This window comes from Eumetopias jubatus, unplaced genomic scaffold (genome assembly GCF_037043125.1).
Source record: "Eumetopias jubatus isolate StellerSeaLion01/CBP00866 unplaced genomic scaffold, mEumJub1_p1.0 scaffold_15, whole genome shotgun sequence".
NCBI classification, from domain to species: Eukaryota; Metazoa; Chordata; class Mammalia; order Carnivora; family Otariidae; genus Eumetopias; species Eumetopias jubatus.
In genome coordinates, this window is record NW_028274821.1 from 41,809,824 (window position 1) to 41,825,665 (window position 15,842).

At 36.6% G+C, this 15,842-nt stretch overlaps 1 protein-coding gene across 2 annotated transcripts in view; it reads right to left on the reverse strand.

Annotated features, from left to right (window-relative positions):
- PSIP1 (PC4 and SRSF1 interacting protein 1) overlaps positions 1 to 15,842 on the reverse strand; it is a 39,811-nt gene that overhangs the window by 8,380 nt on the left and 15,589 nt on the right. For both annotated transcript variants that reach the window (XM_028107253.2, XM_028107254.2), the window contains exons 4-9: positions 15,344 to 15,482; positions 13,009 to 13,113; positions 12,043 to 12,105; positions 6,845 to 6,941; positions 5,828 to 5,903; positions 165 to 393 (exon numbers count right to left, since the gene is read on the reverse strand). In XM_028107253.2, the coding sequence (XP_027963054.1) occupies positions 165 to 393; positions 5,828 to 5,903; positions 6,845 to 6,941; positions 12,043 to 12,105; positions 13,009 to 13,113; positions 15,344 to 15,482 (709 nt within the window). The remainder of the gene's footprint in view (positions 1 to 164; positions 394 to 5,827; positions 5,904 to 6,844; positions 6,942 to 12,042; positions 12,106 to 13,008; positions 13,114 to 15,343; positions 15,483 to 15,842) is intronic.

The following is a 15,842-nucleotide window of genomic DNA, read 5'->3' on the forward strand; positions in this document are numbered from 1 at the left end:
TCAAATATGCTTTTTAAAACAGCTAGTTCAAGCTTACAAAGGTAGAGAAACTCAGTTTTAATCACACTCATACTTTGAGATACTGAAAGCTTGCTAGGTAAAAAATAAGAACTACATAGGCAACTAAAAATAAAACAAATATTTTCCTTGATAAAACACTGTACCTTTTCACTTTCTTGATCATCTCCTTCCTCTTCAGAATCAGAGGTTGATGTGACCCCTGTTTTAGCTAAATTTTTTCTTTTGGATTCAACTTCTTTCTTCCCTTCCTTTTTGTCTGGCTCTTTTCTTGGTTTATCTTCTTCCTTCTGGCTGTCTTCATCCTTTTTAAGCTGCTTTTTAGGTTGTTTTTCTTCTTGCCCCTTTTTCTTACTTTTGTCTTCTTCAGCTACCCTATTTTAGAGAATATAGCAATGGAAAATGATTTTTTAGGTATCATTAGTAGCTGTCTTTTAACCATACTCTCCTAACCAGCTAACAGGAAGCAATAAATTTTTACTTAAAGACAAATTTAACGTATCTTCTAGTAAAATATAATGAAATGTCTTTACCATCCAATCATAAAAGGAAAAAGGAATATCCTTTTCACATAAATTAGAAAATATAAAAATTACAGTGGCACTAGGGTAATAAAAAAGTGATTTTTTCCGTTTTCCAAGCTTTTCGTAATGTTATGTATTTGCTGACAAAATTACCTAGTATGATCTTACGTGCCAAGGTAATTCTTCACCATGGGGTGCGGCAATACAGAAGATGGGTGAGACACCCGGACCTTCTATTCTACATAACTGTAAGAATAACATGTTTCAAAAGTACACAGATGGGGAAAAATACAATTGCAGAAGGGAACTGCTTATGATCAAATATGATCACTTTAGAACTCAAAGAAATACTTTGCAAGGTAAAAGGCTCCTAACTTATGCATACAATGATATGGTAATTAAGCATAATATGTAACAGTGCTTAATTCACTAGCACTAAGCATTCCCATCACCAATGGAATTACAGACCTAAGTCAAAACTACCAAAATTGCTCAGTAAGCCTAATGTTACTATGGGATGATGTTTATGATAACTAGTACAGCAGAAATAAATATAAGTATTTATGGTATGATGACAGGCTCTAGGAGAACCAAATGATGCCAATGCTGACCATATAATTACTTTCATGGTATATACATTCAACTAAAGCTATCCCATAAAAAATAAATACAACTTGAAGCTTGGACAAGCTGTTTAAAAAATTAATCTTTTTACCAATCTAGTAATTTCACTGAGATTTTCGAAGACTACACAATTATATCAATGGATCTGAGAGGTGGAAGAGACTTCAGATCGTTAGTCCAACCCATTCCATTTGACGAAGGAGAAAATGATGGTGTGAAAGGTCAAATAATTAGCCCAGTATCTTGGTTCCAAATCCAGTGACCACCTACCAGACAACTGCTTCCTTGAACCTTTAAGAGATTATTAAATTGGAAGAGAAAAAAATTGATTCTTTAATCTCTTTAGAAATTTACTTGTCACATAACCATCATTGGCTATGGTTATTTTCAAATGTCACATGGGTTTCCTCGTTAATTTCTAATCAATAGAAAAGGCATGCATGTAAAATCATTTTAACTTTCTTCAATATTTTCACAAATGTGAGTATTTTGATAATTTCATGGAGATGAGAATACCAAGTCAAATGTAGAAAGCATTTCCATGGCTCTTAAGAGATACTGACCAATTCCTCGCCCAAAATATCCCCTCAGTGGAAGCAGATATTAAAAATCCAAATACCCTCTGAACTAGCAAATCTGCTTCCAGCAATGTATTCTAACCAGTATATCTGCACATGTACAGAATAGATGACAGTGGTTTTAAAAGGATGTACCCATACCTGAGACAGATGTTAAGAATTGTACATACAGTGGAATACCATGCAGCTTTTTAAAAATTATTAAACATAGATTAAGAAGTGTACCATAAGGTCATAAGAAATGGGATTAGTATTTCAAAGGCTTTTGAACAAGAGCAAAGCAGACTGCCACAGACTTAACTACCACGGCTTGCTACAAACAAGTATCTTCCCAGTGGTCCTTCATGAAAAACAGACTTCTCCATAGTGACAATTTCCCTTTTTAATAGGTGAAGGCACAGTAGGAAACTCTTAGTAAACAGTTAAAAGTATGTTAACATAAGCAACAACTAATGCAAATACAACTCCAAATATCTCAGTGGCTTGTATCAAATATTTCTTACTCTACATGCGGATTATGAGATGGTTTCAGCTTTTCTGGGCTCTATTCCACTATCTTGTCATTTCAGGACTCACTGCAAAAAAGCTATCACTAACACATACATCCTGTTCTCAAGGTGGAGAGCAAAAGTTTCAGAAGGGCTTCTATAGTTTAGCTCTGTACTCCAGAGTTTGTGCTCAGGTATATATGGCTGAGAATAGCCATGGCCGATGCCGAACCTACATATAACATGGATACAGACATTTATGTAAAAACTTTAAACCTGTGACACTGACTTTGAGGCTGAGAAATGGAAGATCCTAATATATTTTTATACAATGGGTAACCGGTCACCTGCGATAATGTGAAAGAAAATTCCGTGGCTCTGGGTGAAACGGCTTCAAGATAGAATGCTAGCATCTTGAGTGGGTTGTTAGCAGGATAAATAGGGCACTTTAAGAAAGAAACAAGTTTAAAAAAAAGCAAAATGACAAAAGGAGAACCTAAAAATTCCATGCATTTCAGTGTTGAAAGTCCCCTCCATCTTGTAAAAAATTTTCAAATTCAGAAAAAGACTGGGGTCAAAGATCCATCAAAGGTATAAACTGCCAGCCTTTCTTTAGTAATTCAAATTGGGCTACCTTGGTCCTTCAGATGAACAGTTTCTAGGGAAGAGGACCAAGGGGTTCTCATGAAAACCTATAAACTAAAGGGAGTGTAAATTAAGTATATAATAAGCATGTCTGGGGGGGGCGGTGGGGGAAAAATTTTAAAAAAGCAAGTCTGAGAAAATCCTATGAAAAGACCACTGGGCATGAAGTTGACTAAAATACACCCACAGGCCATAAAGTATTATTATTACCGAAAGTAACACAGCCTCCATCAAGAGAAATTAATGGAGATCAAAAAAGGAACCTTGGGTCCCCAATACCCTCTATCCTGAAAGCAGACACAATACCACCCAGCTGATGATATTTTCCATTGACCTTTTCAGATACAACTAAGGAGGATACTGAAAAGTAGACAACTGTCACAAGATTAGCTAAAAGCCATGAAGAGAAATGGTTAGAGCAAGACAAACTGGGGCCTAATTAAGGGAACCTTCCTTATACATGAAATAGGGAGATCTCACAATATTTTCCAGAATTCTAGATTTCTTAGGGAACAAAGACATTCCCCTTTCCAAATAGGAGCATTTAGTTCTTCTGGCTCTTCTGGCTCCCTATCCTAGATGTAGGTGTGTGATAAAAAGGGGAGAGGGGCGCAGATAACTGGTGCTTTCAGTTCCTAAGACTCCAGATCAGGGCCTTATAGCAATCATGAAATCCTAGACTTTATGCATGATGTCACGATTAGATTAGGCAGGGAATAAGTAAGAGCTATTTGGTGTTTTTTTTTTGTTTTGTTTTGTTTTGTTTTTCTTAGTTTTTTAAAAATCCTTTTAAAATTTTTTATTTATTTGAGAGAGAAGGAGAGTGAGAGAGCACGCACACGAGAACGCACGGTGTGGGAGGGGAGGCGGGGGAGAAGCAGAGGGAGAGGGAGGAAACAGATTCCCTGCTGAGTAGGGAGCACGATGTGGGACTAGATCCTGGGATGACCTGAGCCAAAGGCAGAGGCTTAAGCAACTGAGCCACCCAGGTGCCCCTATTTGGTATGTCAAAAAAACAAAACAAAACAAAACAAAAAACCCTCACCTGCATGTACCTAATTTCTTAATTTCACTACAGTAGTTAAAACCATGTTGTAATTCTGTGCCACTATATTTGAGAATACTTTAAAAGCTAGCTTGGCAGTAAAATAAAACTCTTAAAAAAAGTTGAAAAGTACCAACGCTTCAGTGTTCTGTAACTAAAATCTCCTATAAAAATGTTTCATTCAAAACACTGTAAATCCCCTCTTAAATGACCTACTTGCTTGAGCCTTCTCTATAAAATCTTTAAACACAATAGCTAAAAAGAGTTTTGTCCTTTCTCTAAATATACATTCTCTCCTTCCTGGTGAAGTTTCTACCCAGAAAAGCCACATAAACAATACCCATCTGTGTTGCAACGATGTGGATGAAACTAGAGAGTATTATGCTAAGCAAAATAAGTCAGAGAAAGACAAGTATCATATGATCTCACTGATATGAGGAATTTGAGATACAAGACAGAGGATCATAGGGGAAGGGAGGGAAAAATGAAACAAACCAGAGAGGGAGACAAACCAATAAGAGACTCTTAATCTCAGGAAACAAACTGAGGGTTGCTGGAGTGGAGGGGGGGTGGGAGGGATGGGGTGGCTGGGTGATGGACCCTGGGGAGGGTATGTGCTATGGTGAGCGCTGTGAATTGTGTAAGACTGATGAATAGCAGGGGCTCCTGGGTGGCTCAGTTGTTAAGTGTCTGCCTTCGGCTCAGGTTGTGATCCTGGGGTCCTGGGATGGAGCCCCGCATTGGGCTCCCTGCTCTGCGGGAAGCCTGCTTCTCCCTCTCCCTCTGCCTGCCACTCTGCCTACTTTTGCGCTCTATCCCTCTGTCAAATTAAAAAAAAAAAAAAAAATCTTTAAAAAAAAAGACTAATGAATCATAGACCTGTACCTCTGAAATAATACACTATGTTAATAAATAAAAAACAACAACAACACAGTATCCATCTGTGGAAAAGAAAGGAGGCAAGAAAAAAAACCACATTATTTTGTTGATTAAGTAGCTATACCAAAATACTTTAAAATTTTAAATTCACATTTCAAAAACAATTTAGGAATTTTTTTTTTAAGTAATCTCTATGTCCAATGTGGTGCTTGAACTCACAGCCCTGAGATCAAGAGTCACATGCTCTACTGAGTCAGCCAGGTGACCCTTAGTATTTTTTTTTTTAAAGATTTATTTGAAAGAGCATGCCTGGGGTGGTGGGGCGGGGAGGAGAGAGGGGGAGAGAGAGAGAGAGTCTTAAGCCGACTCCTTGCTCATAGCAGAGCCAGACGGCAGGCTTGATCTGATCTCACAACCCCAAGATCACGACCTAAGCGGAAACCAAAAGTCAGACGCTTAAGGGACTGCACCACCCAGACGCCCCTCCCCCTTAGTATTTTTTTTTTAAGTTATTTTGAAGGAGCTAGAAAAGATGTGTGGAAATTGCCTCAAAAATACTTTGTCTAAACCTTCCTTAAACATATACCTTGCCCAATTTCTCTATTGCAGATTTTACCCTGTATTATCTAAGTATCTTTATATCCTGATATACCAAGAAGACATCTTAGATTAAGGAAATGATCACATCAGATTTTTTGTAAAGCAGGTACTAGGCCCAACATGGAGCTCAATGGGGGAGCCTGAATTCAGGACCCTGAGATCAAGATCTGAGCTGAAATTAAGAGTCAGACATTTAATTGACTTGAGCCATCCAGGCGCCCCTCATCATATTTTTCTTGATTCCCCATCAATTTTTACTTTCTACACAACAAAAAACTTTTCAATAGTTTTTCCCCATAATTTTTAGAAATACAAAATAGTAACAGCAAATATCCTATAAAACTGACACAAATACAAAGAGATTTATACTTAAAGTCAAATACCTCATTCAGTGTGTAACTAACTATACATTAAAAATAAACTCACATGTCACTCTCTGAAGGACAAGGCTGTTTTACCATTTTGGGTCTGCCTCTTGGTTTTGGAATCTTCACTTCTGTAGCTAACATTCAGAGGGAAAAAATTAGTAACTATCATCTTTCAAGATGCAATTCTCACATATAAAGATTACAAATGATATATACTAAGAATATTAGTGGTTTATTACAGACATTATCTTTACTTTTTAAGTTTTAAAGATAATACCTCCAATGATTCAAGTGAGCAACAACAGAATGTTTAAAAGTGGTAGATCAACTGAGTAATTTTCATTCCCTCCTTAGTATGGCTGAGAGGGCTTAAAAGAATGTTCCTTAAGTGTATATTGTACATTCACATCTTTGAAAATCTGTACAGAATTCACTTAATTTCCTAACACCATTAACTGATCCATTAAAAATTAAATCCCAAGTAATTATGGCAACAAATCTCAGGATTTTTCTTTTCTGGGTATTATTCATCTTCCCCCCTTTTCAAAGAATCCTATTACAAGGTAGAAAAACATTGGCTCTATTTTGGTTAATTGTCTTTGGTTTACTTTGTATTAGAGGCATATCCTTCCAAACTATTTCCAATTTCCCAAATTAGGACAATACTTCCTTTATATAAGCAATGCTGAAGATAGCTGCACACTGCAAAGGTCATAGACAAAGAATGCAATAATTTCCATTGGGAAAACTTATGCTTTCTACAGTGAGAGGTAAAGTAAATCCATCATTCATGGAATTTAACCTCACCACAGCCTCAATGTGCCGCTATTAGGGAAAAATATGAGAGATAAAACAGAAGATAAAAAAAGTGTCCCAAACAATTACTTTAAATCTAAAATACTTTATCACATAAAGCAGAAACCACCATGTTTATCTCCTCTGAAATTTGTTTTATTTATATATATATATATAAAATACATAATCAATTGCCTAACCACCTATTCCAAAGTATCCAAGGCACAACACTGTAATGGGAGTATTATTCACAACTCAGAGATTTAAACAATAATCATACCTGCAGGTCGTCCTCTTTTAGGACTCACTTTTAGATTAACAGATGCTGTTGCTGTTGTCACTACTCCTGCCTCCTCGGTTTCTACTTGTTTTTCTGCCTGAATCACAAAAACTTAATTAACTTATTACTTAAGCAAATAAATAGTAAGCATTCCAAATTTAATTCAACAACAAAGATATGCCACCCTAAAGAGTTTGCATATAAGCATAACTTGTACATGACTGTTATTCTTTCTCAATAGTGAACTCGTTAGAGTGACATCCCCAAACACAGCTTATAACAATTTATAAGAGTGAACAATTTTTTTTTTAATTTATTTGAGAGAGAGTGCGCGCAGGAGAAGGGGCAGAGAGAAAGGGAGGAGAGAATCCTAAGCAGGCTCCCCACTGAGAGTGGAGCCTGATGCAGGTGGGGCTCAATCCCACAACCCTGAGATCATGACCTGAGCTGAAATCAAGAGCGGCCACTTAACTGACTGAGCCACCCAGGCGCCCCTCTAGCAAATAATTCTAAAACAAAAAAAATCACTTCTTAGATATCCTCGGCCTAAAAAAATCATTTGTAAAAATAGAGCTAACATGCTTGATGCAAAATGGTGACCCAAGTATAATTACACTTAACCCACACGTTGCTTATATACTTTCACCAAGTATCTCAAAATGCGAATAACACTTTACACTCTGTACTTATGAGAACCTAAATTAATATTCTAATATTAGTAAAGGCAAGAAATTAAGTTGCGGATATTTCTTACTCTTTTACTTTGTTAATATATACATGTTTTATTTTTGAACTAAGACTGACATCTGCTGTTCTTCTCTAGGAGTTATTCTTATTTTCCATAAAAAGTGATTTACTACCATAAAGTAATAAATTCCAGTGACCCTTTGCAGACTAAAATGACCCCTGAAGAGACAAGAGCCCCAAATGAGAGTCAGTTTAATTGATTAAAGCAGTAGAGTAGAACAAAGGTTAAAACCCCCAATTAGAAGGGAAATGCAAACAACTGATCATAACTGAAATGGGAGGAAAGAAACAGGGAAGAAAGAAGAGGGGAGGACCACTCTAAGCTGCTTCCCTATGACCAATTATTTCAATTCAGCACTAACTAGATCAACAAAAATAAAGGCAATAAAGCATGTAAAAACATGCATAATCCAATCTTATTGATAAAAGACTTAAACATCTTTTTTTAAAAGATTTTATTTATTGAGAGAAAGAGAGCATGAGTGGGGGGAAGGGACAGAGAGAGAAGCAGACTCCGCGCTGAGCAGGGAGCCTGACAGGGGGCTCCATCCCAGGACCGAGATCATGACCTGAGCCCAGGGCAGACACTTAACTGAGCCACCCAGGTGCCCTGAAAACTTAACAAATCTTTTAATCAACAATCTGATTTGCAAACATTTAAGAGATAATGCCCAGTATTGGTAAGGAAATGAAGAATCATATTATTACCAATAATCAGTAAGCTGGCAACACCTTTCTGCAAGATTATCTTTATGAATATCAGCAATTAAAAATATGCAAATTTTTGATTTAGCAATCCCACTTCTAAGAATGTATCCATTTTTAATCTTTAAACATGATTTTTGCTTTTATCGTTGGAAAATAATGCATATTCAAAGCATTATTAAAAGTCAATAAACTCAGCAAAGTTCACCCCTGAATTGTTCGCAAGGAACATTACAAAAATTGCTCTGCTAAACATTAAGTTTGTATTTCTAGAATTTTTAAGAACTTCCATACCACCCCCACTCCTGCACAAATCTTGATTCAATAGCTCCCCTGGTGGAGAGCCAGGAATATGTGTTTTTTCCAAGTTCCCCAGGTACCAAAGGTTGAGGAACCCAAGACTGTATGACAGCTCTTTTCATACTGAGGTGTTTATGAGGGCAAAGTTCTCTAAGATTCAGTTCCAACTGGGGTGCCTGGGTGGCTCAGTCGTTAAACATCTGCCTTCGGCTCAGGTCATGGTCCTTGGGGTCCGAGCCCCGCATCGGGCTCCCTGCTCAGCGGGAAGCCTGCTTCTCCCTCTCCCACTCCCCCTGCTTGTGTTCCCTCTCTTGCTGTGTGTCTCTGTCAAATAAATAGAATCTTAAAAAAAAAAAAAGATACAGTTCAAACTGATGAGCTCTTCAGTGCAAAACAAAACAAAACAAAAAAACCCCCATACATCTCTTCATTTACATTTTCTACTTTTGGAAGTAAATCAAAACATTACATAAGAATTAAAGGTAGAATGGATGTTCTGGAGGAGATGCCAGTAAGAGGTAACAAATTCACCAATAATTAGTATCATAAACAAAAACATAATACTGCATCAAAAAACCAGCCCTCCCCATGGATATGTATTCTTGACTGTTAGAAAAATCAGACAAGTCAAAAGCATTCCTCATGAAAATAAAGTATTTCTTCCAGAGAAAAGACAATTATTAAGTTATTTCGAACATACACATATTTAAATCTTAAATGCAAATAGACTACAAATTTCTTCCATATTTTAGTTGATCTCCCTGAGGCCTCTAAGCCTTTGATACCTCTACTCCCCGTTTATTACCCCACTTTCTAGCACTACTCCCTTCATGATCTTACCTAAAGCACCCCTTCCCCAAACCTCATGGGACTACACTATTCAGATGCATATCCTCAAGTCCTCTCTGCATTCTTGTTTTGCTGCACCCTTCCCACAAACCTCCAGCAGAGAATTACTGTAAAACTCTACCTTCTCTGCTCTATTATTCCCTGCTGCTGAGACCTGAGGGGGGTAAAAAATGATACTACTACATTCATTTTACACGATCTCAGCTGGGAACTCAAAGCCATCCATTAATATCTTTACCCTGTTGTGCGTGCCTTTTCTCCCCTCACCAGCATAAACTTTCAAGCCTTTCTTCCTGCCTTAGATCATATACACAGTCCTCCTTTGAACTGGGTGGTGGAGAAAAGAGAGACTGAGGCCAGCAGGAAGGAACTCCCTTAATTCCCAATTCTCCCTAGAACTTCTAAATAACCTCCTCCATCCTTCTCTTTAGTGTTAAAAAGAATGAAATGTCCACCTCCTTCTTCCTGTTAAGTCTCTTCCTTCAAATGTGCCCCCCCATCCAGCATCTTCTTACTACAATTATCCATATTTTCCACATCTTCAATCTTTCCTAGTTTTGCAAAGGAACAGTTAAAGCCATCATATTTTTTCACTTTTAACCCTCTCCTTTAACCATGCAAATCCCTGTTGCTGCATTCTCTCTCCTTCCCTTCAAAGATTTCAGAACAGTGTAACTTTAACATTAAACATTTTATTCTGCAACCCCCTTCATTAGCCCTTACTGTCTGACTTTAAAGTATCCTGGGGGAGCCCAACTGTCAAATACCTTCCAGGATCTTCTCTGTATCAGGACACTACTGGCCATTTTAAAAAAATTCTCCCAACATCCTCTCTTTTCTCCTGATAGTTCATTCTCAGCCTTAACTTTACAAAGCAACCTCTCATCTCCGTTAAGTTCCCTCAGGATTCTGGTTTCTGCATTCTTCCCAGTAAACTTTCTCCCTTGACTACCTCACCTACTGTCCTATCTTTATATCAGTGACTAGATCTTTAACTTTTACCTTTTCCCCTTTTGATGTTAAAACAATATACCTGCAGTCTAATTCCCCTAGATGTTTTACTTTCTCCTCCGCATGTCTCTGCTCCCAAACCGAACCAACCTTGGAGTCACCCTACATTCTCTCCGTCCCTTCACACCCACTTCCAATCAACCATCAGCTTTATCCCTGAAGTGCTCTTAAATCCTATCTCTCATTCTACACTACTAAAAAACCTGCTAGAAGGTCCCTTCCTTCCAATCTCATGCTAACTCCTTAGATAAGCCTTTCACGACTTAGTTTACCAAGTCACTATCATAATGCCCCATTTTAACTCTTATGTATCTACTGCCTGTCCCACAAAAATGTAAGTTCAACAAAAACAGAGACCTTATCTTCTTTATTCACTGCTCCATGCTCTGCCTGCACCAGTCATGTTAGTACTAAAATTCTGAATGAATTAATCTGTGAACTTGTCTCACCACCCCAATCCAGTCTCCATCATTCACACTGCTTTAAAAAAGGATGCATGTGAAATTTAAAATGATCCAATGGCTTCCCATCACTTCTCTAAATTCAAGGTTAAGTTTAAGGTGTTGTACGGTTTTCCCTCAAACTTTAATACTGAGATGCCATGCTTGAAACAAAATTTTCTCTACACCTAGGTATATACTATTCAAATTGCCTCACATGTTCTTCCCCTCCCTCCTTCATCTGCCGGACAAGACTCCCTATGTTAAAATCTTGTTAAAGTTATCATAGCCCCTTCCATACACATCCCACGGGGAAAAAAAAAAGCCACTATAATTATTTGTTTTCATATCTTACTTCCTCATGAGATACCGAAGCCTTAGTTTTCCTTGAATCTTTGGCATATAATAGTCTGAGACATAAATAGGTCAGAAAAAGGTGATGAACAAAACATATAGGGGAGAAACATTAATTAAAAGCAGAGGGTGTACCTCCTCCTAAAATGTCACATATTCTCATTTAATGCAACAATGATGCCAATGATAACATTAGAAAGGACAATACTGACAGCAATTACTGTGTACCAGGATTTATTATGGATATTTAATGTGGTAACTCATTTAATCCTCTCAACAACCTTATGAGTATATATTATTATCCATTTTACAAAGACAACTTGAGGAAGTGGCATTACAAGGAATGAAAGCTGATGCATTTCCTTTACCAGTCAACGTATCTTAAGGGTGCTGTATCACTAGAAAAGAAACACGGATAGTTTTCCTAAATAAACATAATCTATCCTTTAAAAAAGTTAAGGACTTGGGGGCACCTGGATGGCTCAGTCATTAAGCGCCTGCCTTCAGCTCAGGTCCTGCTCCCAGGGTCCTGGGCTCGAGCCCCGCATTGGGCTCCCTGCTCAGCAGGAAGCCTGCTTCTCCCTCTCCCACTCCCCCTGCTTGTGTTCCCTCTCTCGCTGTGTCTCTGTCAAATACAAAAATAAAATCTTAAAAAAAGAAAAAAAAAAAGTTAAGGACTTGGGAGTAAAGGGCCAACTTTAAATTTAATAAGGTTTCATTATCTCTAGTCTTCTTCAATCTGACCAAAACAAAAATTATTTTGCAATCCCTGTGGTTAAGCAACAACATTACCTTTCTCTTTCTCCCCCTTCTGGCAGCTTTTGGAGTGGTTATGTCAATTGCTTTAGTCACATCCTAAAATTGAAAAAAATATATATACACACACACAAAACTGAATAAATTATGTCAAGACTTAAAACTTCTTTTAAAATAACGGCATAGTTCACTAAAGACACTAGAGAAACTTGTTTTAATTCTCTGAAGTTTGAAATTATCAACATTAGAAGTCTTATCATTATAAAGTGAAAGGAATAGCTAGTATCTTTGTCTACAAAAAAAAAAATTATTTCCTCTGTCAGATGAAATACAAAATTCATGCTTGCTAGTACACAAGGAAGTCTGTCTTTTTAAATTTATAAAACCACTTTTTTTCTATAGTAGAATCCTGAATTTTAGGGTTGTAAATTTTAAGTGGCTGAAACTTTGGAGATCATCTAACAACTATTCCATGAGGCCTGAAAAGGCTCAATGAAATAATCAAATTCAGAGATGGAAGTAAATCTAGATTTTTAAAAATTCAGTTCAATGCCCTTTCCAGTAGCTCCAGCCCACAATACCTTGCTTTAAAAAGATTCCTAACATATTACTATATGTATAACCCACTCTCCTATATGTGGACCTCATACATTGCAGAGCAAAATAACTTCAAATAAAAACATCCATGCATCTTTTTAAAAAATTTTTTGTAAGTAATCTCTATTCCCCATATGGGGCTCAAACTCATGACCCCAACATCAAGAGTCACATGCTCTACCAACTGAGCCAGCCAGGTGCCCCAATATCATGCATCTTAAAAATGCAAAAATTATTTTACAATACAGTATTTCATATTCACACAAGGAAATAAGCCTTAAATATTTTCTCATTCATTACTCAACTACTTTAAAAATTACTTTCTACTTAGCAAAGGACGAACCCATCTTACAGTTTCTTCCTTAAAACAAAATGGGCTTAGAATGCAAGAGAAATTAAACACACCTCATTGCTGGCTTTTTCTTCATGGTCAGTATCTTCCTTTGAAACACTTGTTTCTTTTTCTTCAACTTCAACATCAGATGATGCATTTGATTGTTTAGTTGATGCCTATAAACAACCAGGTCTATTAACCACAATTTACCCCAATTTAAAAATTTTCTACCCATGAAAAAATTCAAAAGCCTATGTGCAAGTTACAAAAGTATCCTCATTTGTGTTCCATGTTTTTTAACATACACAATTTAAAAACAAGTTTTAAATTCTATTTTTTTAAAGTCTTAAAGGGACTGGAGTCCTATAATTAAAGGTATACAGAGTGTAAAGGATAAAACTGTAAGGCAGAAATGAAGTATAATTACAAAGAATACCATTCTGATGTTCTGACCAATAAATATCCAACAAGATATAATGTAACTTGATTTAGAATAGCACTGTTTATTCAACTATTGACATAGTCTAAAGAGAAACTTACTCCAAGACACAGAGCCTTAGCAAAGGACATATATAACAGCTTTATTTAAAGACTTAGATTTATATCTCATACTTAGTTTATTTACTTAAAAGGCACCAAGTGGGAGTCCAGTAATCATCATTTTTCCCCCCATATTCGTGGAAGGTAATTCAATCAGGCAGCGATTCATTCCTCTGGGCTCAGGGTGGGGGTGAGAACCAATCACCATTAAATTTTAAAAGTACCCCCCAGATGATAAGATACACAGATGATCTACTAGGGGCCCAAAAAGATGAGTAATAGAGGTAACACAGTACATATTGGGAGGAGGTAAGCACAGGTCTACAAGATGACAGCACTGCAGTCCAAACTGTGCCCCTAATGATTTCAAGTCTAAACTGTAAACCCATTTCTTCTTTGGTAAAAACCCATAAAATTATTAAGTCACAACAGAAAAATATAAAAATGCCCCCAAAATTACTTAAATTTTTGTAAATCATGATGGCCAATTTTTTTGTTTTGTATGTTTAGGGTTCACTGTTTTCTCCAAATCCTAGGAATGTGCCACTGGGGACGTCTGGGCCAGAACACAAAGTACATCACACCAGCACAATCATTCATACTTTTGTTAAGGACAGAAAAATGCTAGGTTTCATGCACACAACCTACCAAAAATTTCATTGTGAAATGGAAAATACCAAGCATATATGGTAAAAACTACCTGGAGATTAAGTAGGTACATAGGAACACAGGATAGGGTGACCATGCTGGGCTATCTGGAGGATAAAAAAGTCCTTGAAGATACAATCCCAGGACACAGGATCCAAGTGAAGCTACAAACTGTTGGCTTCAGGAAATAATGAATTCAGTCTCTCTGGATTCCCATTATACAACTGAGGCAACAACGATGGGAAACCATCTAACCTTACATTCATGCAACAATATTTAGTGAATACCTATTCTTGCCACACATATAACAGTAACAGGCACACACAACACACAACTTCTTTCTTCATGGAGCTAATAAAAACTGTGGCAGTTAAGTACAGAAGCAAATATGATATGATTAACAAATAAGTTTTGGGTGGTAATGAAGGTATTTAGGATCATCTAATGCAGCCAGCGAGGATCAATATAAGATTTAAATCTTCCAGGGAGAATAGCACCTGAAAAGTTCTCAAAGGTGAGAAAAAGCATGGCACATGCAAAAAAAAAACTTCAAAGTAGAAAGTTGTAGAATTTTTGGTCTACTGCTAACTCCTTTAGTTTTTACTACCTCAGTCTAATTTATTTATTTTTTTAAGCAAGCTCTACACCCAATGTGGGGCTTGAACTCACAACCCCAAGATCAAAAGTCACATGCTCTACTGACTACCAGTCAGGTACCCCTACACCTCAGTCTAATTTAAATGAACAAAACTCTGAACACGTGAAAAACAATAAAAAGGAAGGTTAAGGCTACTCTTCTAGATACCAAAAACATTCATTGTGCTATAACTACTTCTGTCACATATTTAATTTAACCCATGTGAGGTTTGTATTTTAGTACAATTTTATGGATTTAGAAATTAAAATGAATAAGAAAAAAACATACATCCTTCGAGTTAATACCTGAATTTAAGAGAACAGTACATATGATGTAATGATACATCAAACTATCAATCAGGACTTAGATAACTGAGTATTTCTCAGTTTTCTGAGATCTGTTTAACCAGGCAGGGAATATTTTCATCATTTCATCTAGCTACGAAGATCAAGTTTCAACCTCACAAGTAAACACAATTTAATCTGAAATTCACAAGGCTCTTAATATTTACTTTCCTATAGCTAGCATAGTGATTATCCCCCAAGACTGAAGAATACTAAATTTTATGTAATGTAACGCACCTGTTGACTTGAAAATTTCACTTTCGGATTATTATCTATCTCCCATAAACCTTCATTAAAGCCTTTTCGTTTATTTGGTTTGCCGTACTTTTCCTTATTTTCTGAGTAAGGAAATATATCCTTTGGGCCTAAAAAAGCACTAAAAAGGGAGAAGGAGAAAAATGTGAGTGCAAAGCAATTTCGAATATGTGTCATTAAATAGCATTATGCTATGATGCAATTATAAACAATTCTTAACCCAAAATTTATTTAAAAAATCTTAAAGGGTAGACACAAATAACTCATTAGATTTAAGTTCAAATGCTTTTATTAAATTCAATCACAAACTCCTAGAATCCAGTCCTATATCAAAAAAACTCAAGTTGCACAATGTGAATGTACTTAATGCCACTGAATTGTACACTTGAAAATGGTTAAATAAATTTTATGTATATAATTAAAAAATGCCCCAAAATGAAAAGAACTGTGATGCAACTGCATTAATCAATCCATTTAAAAT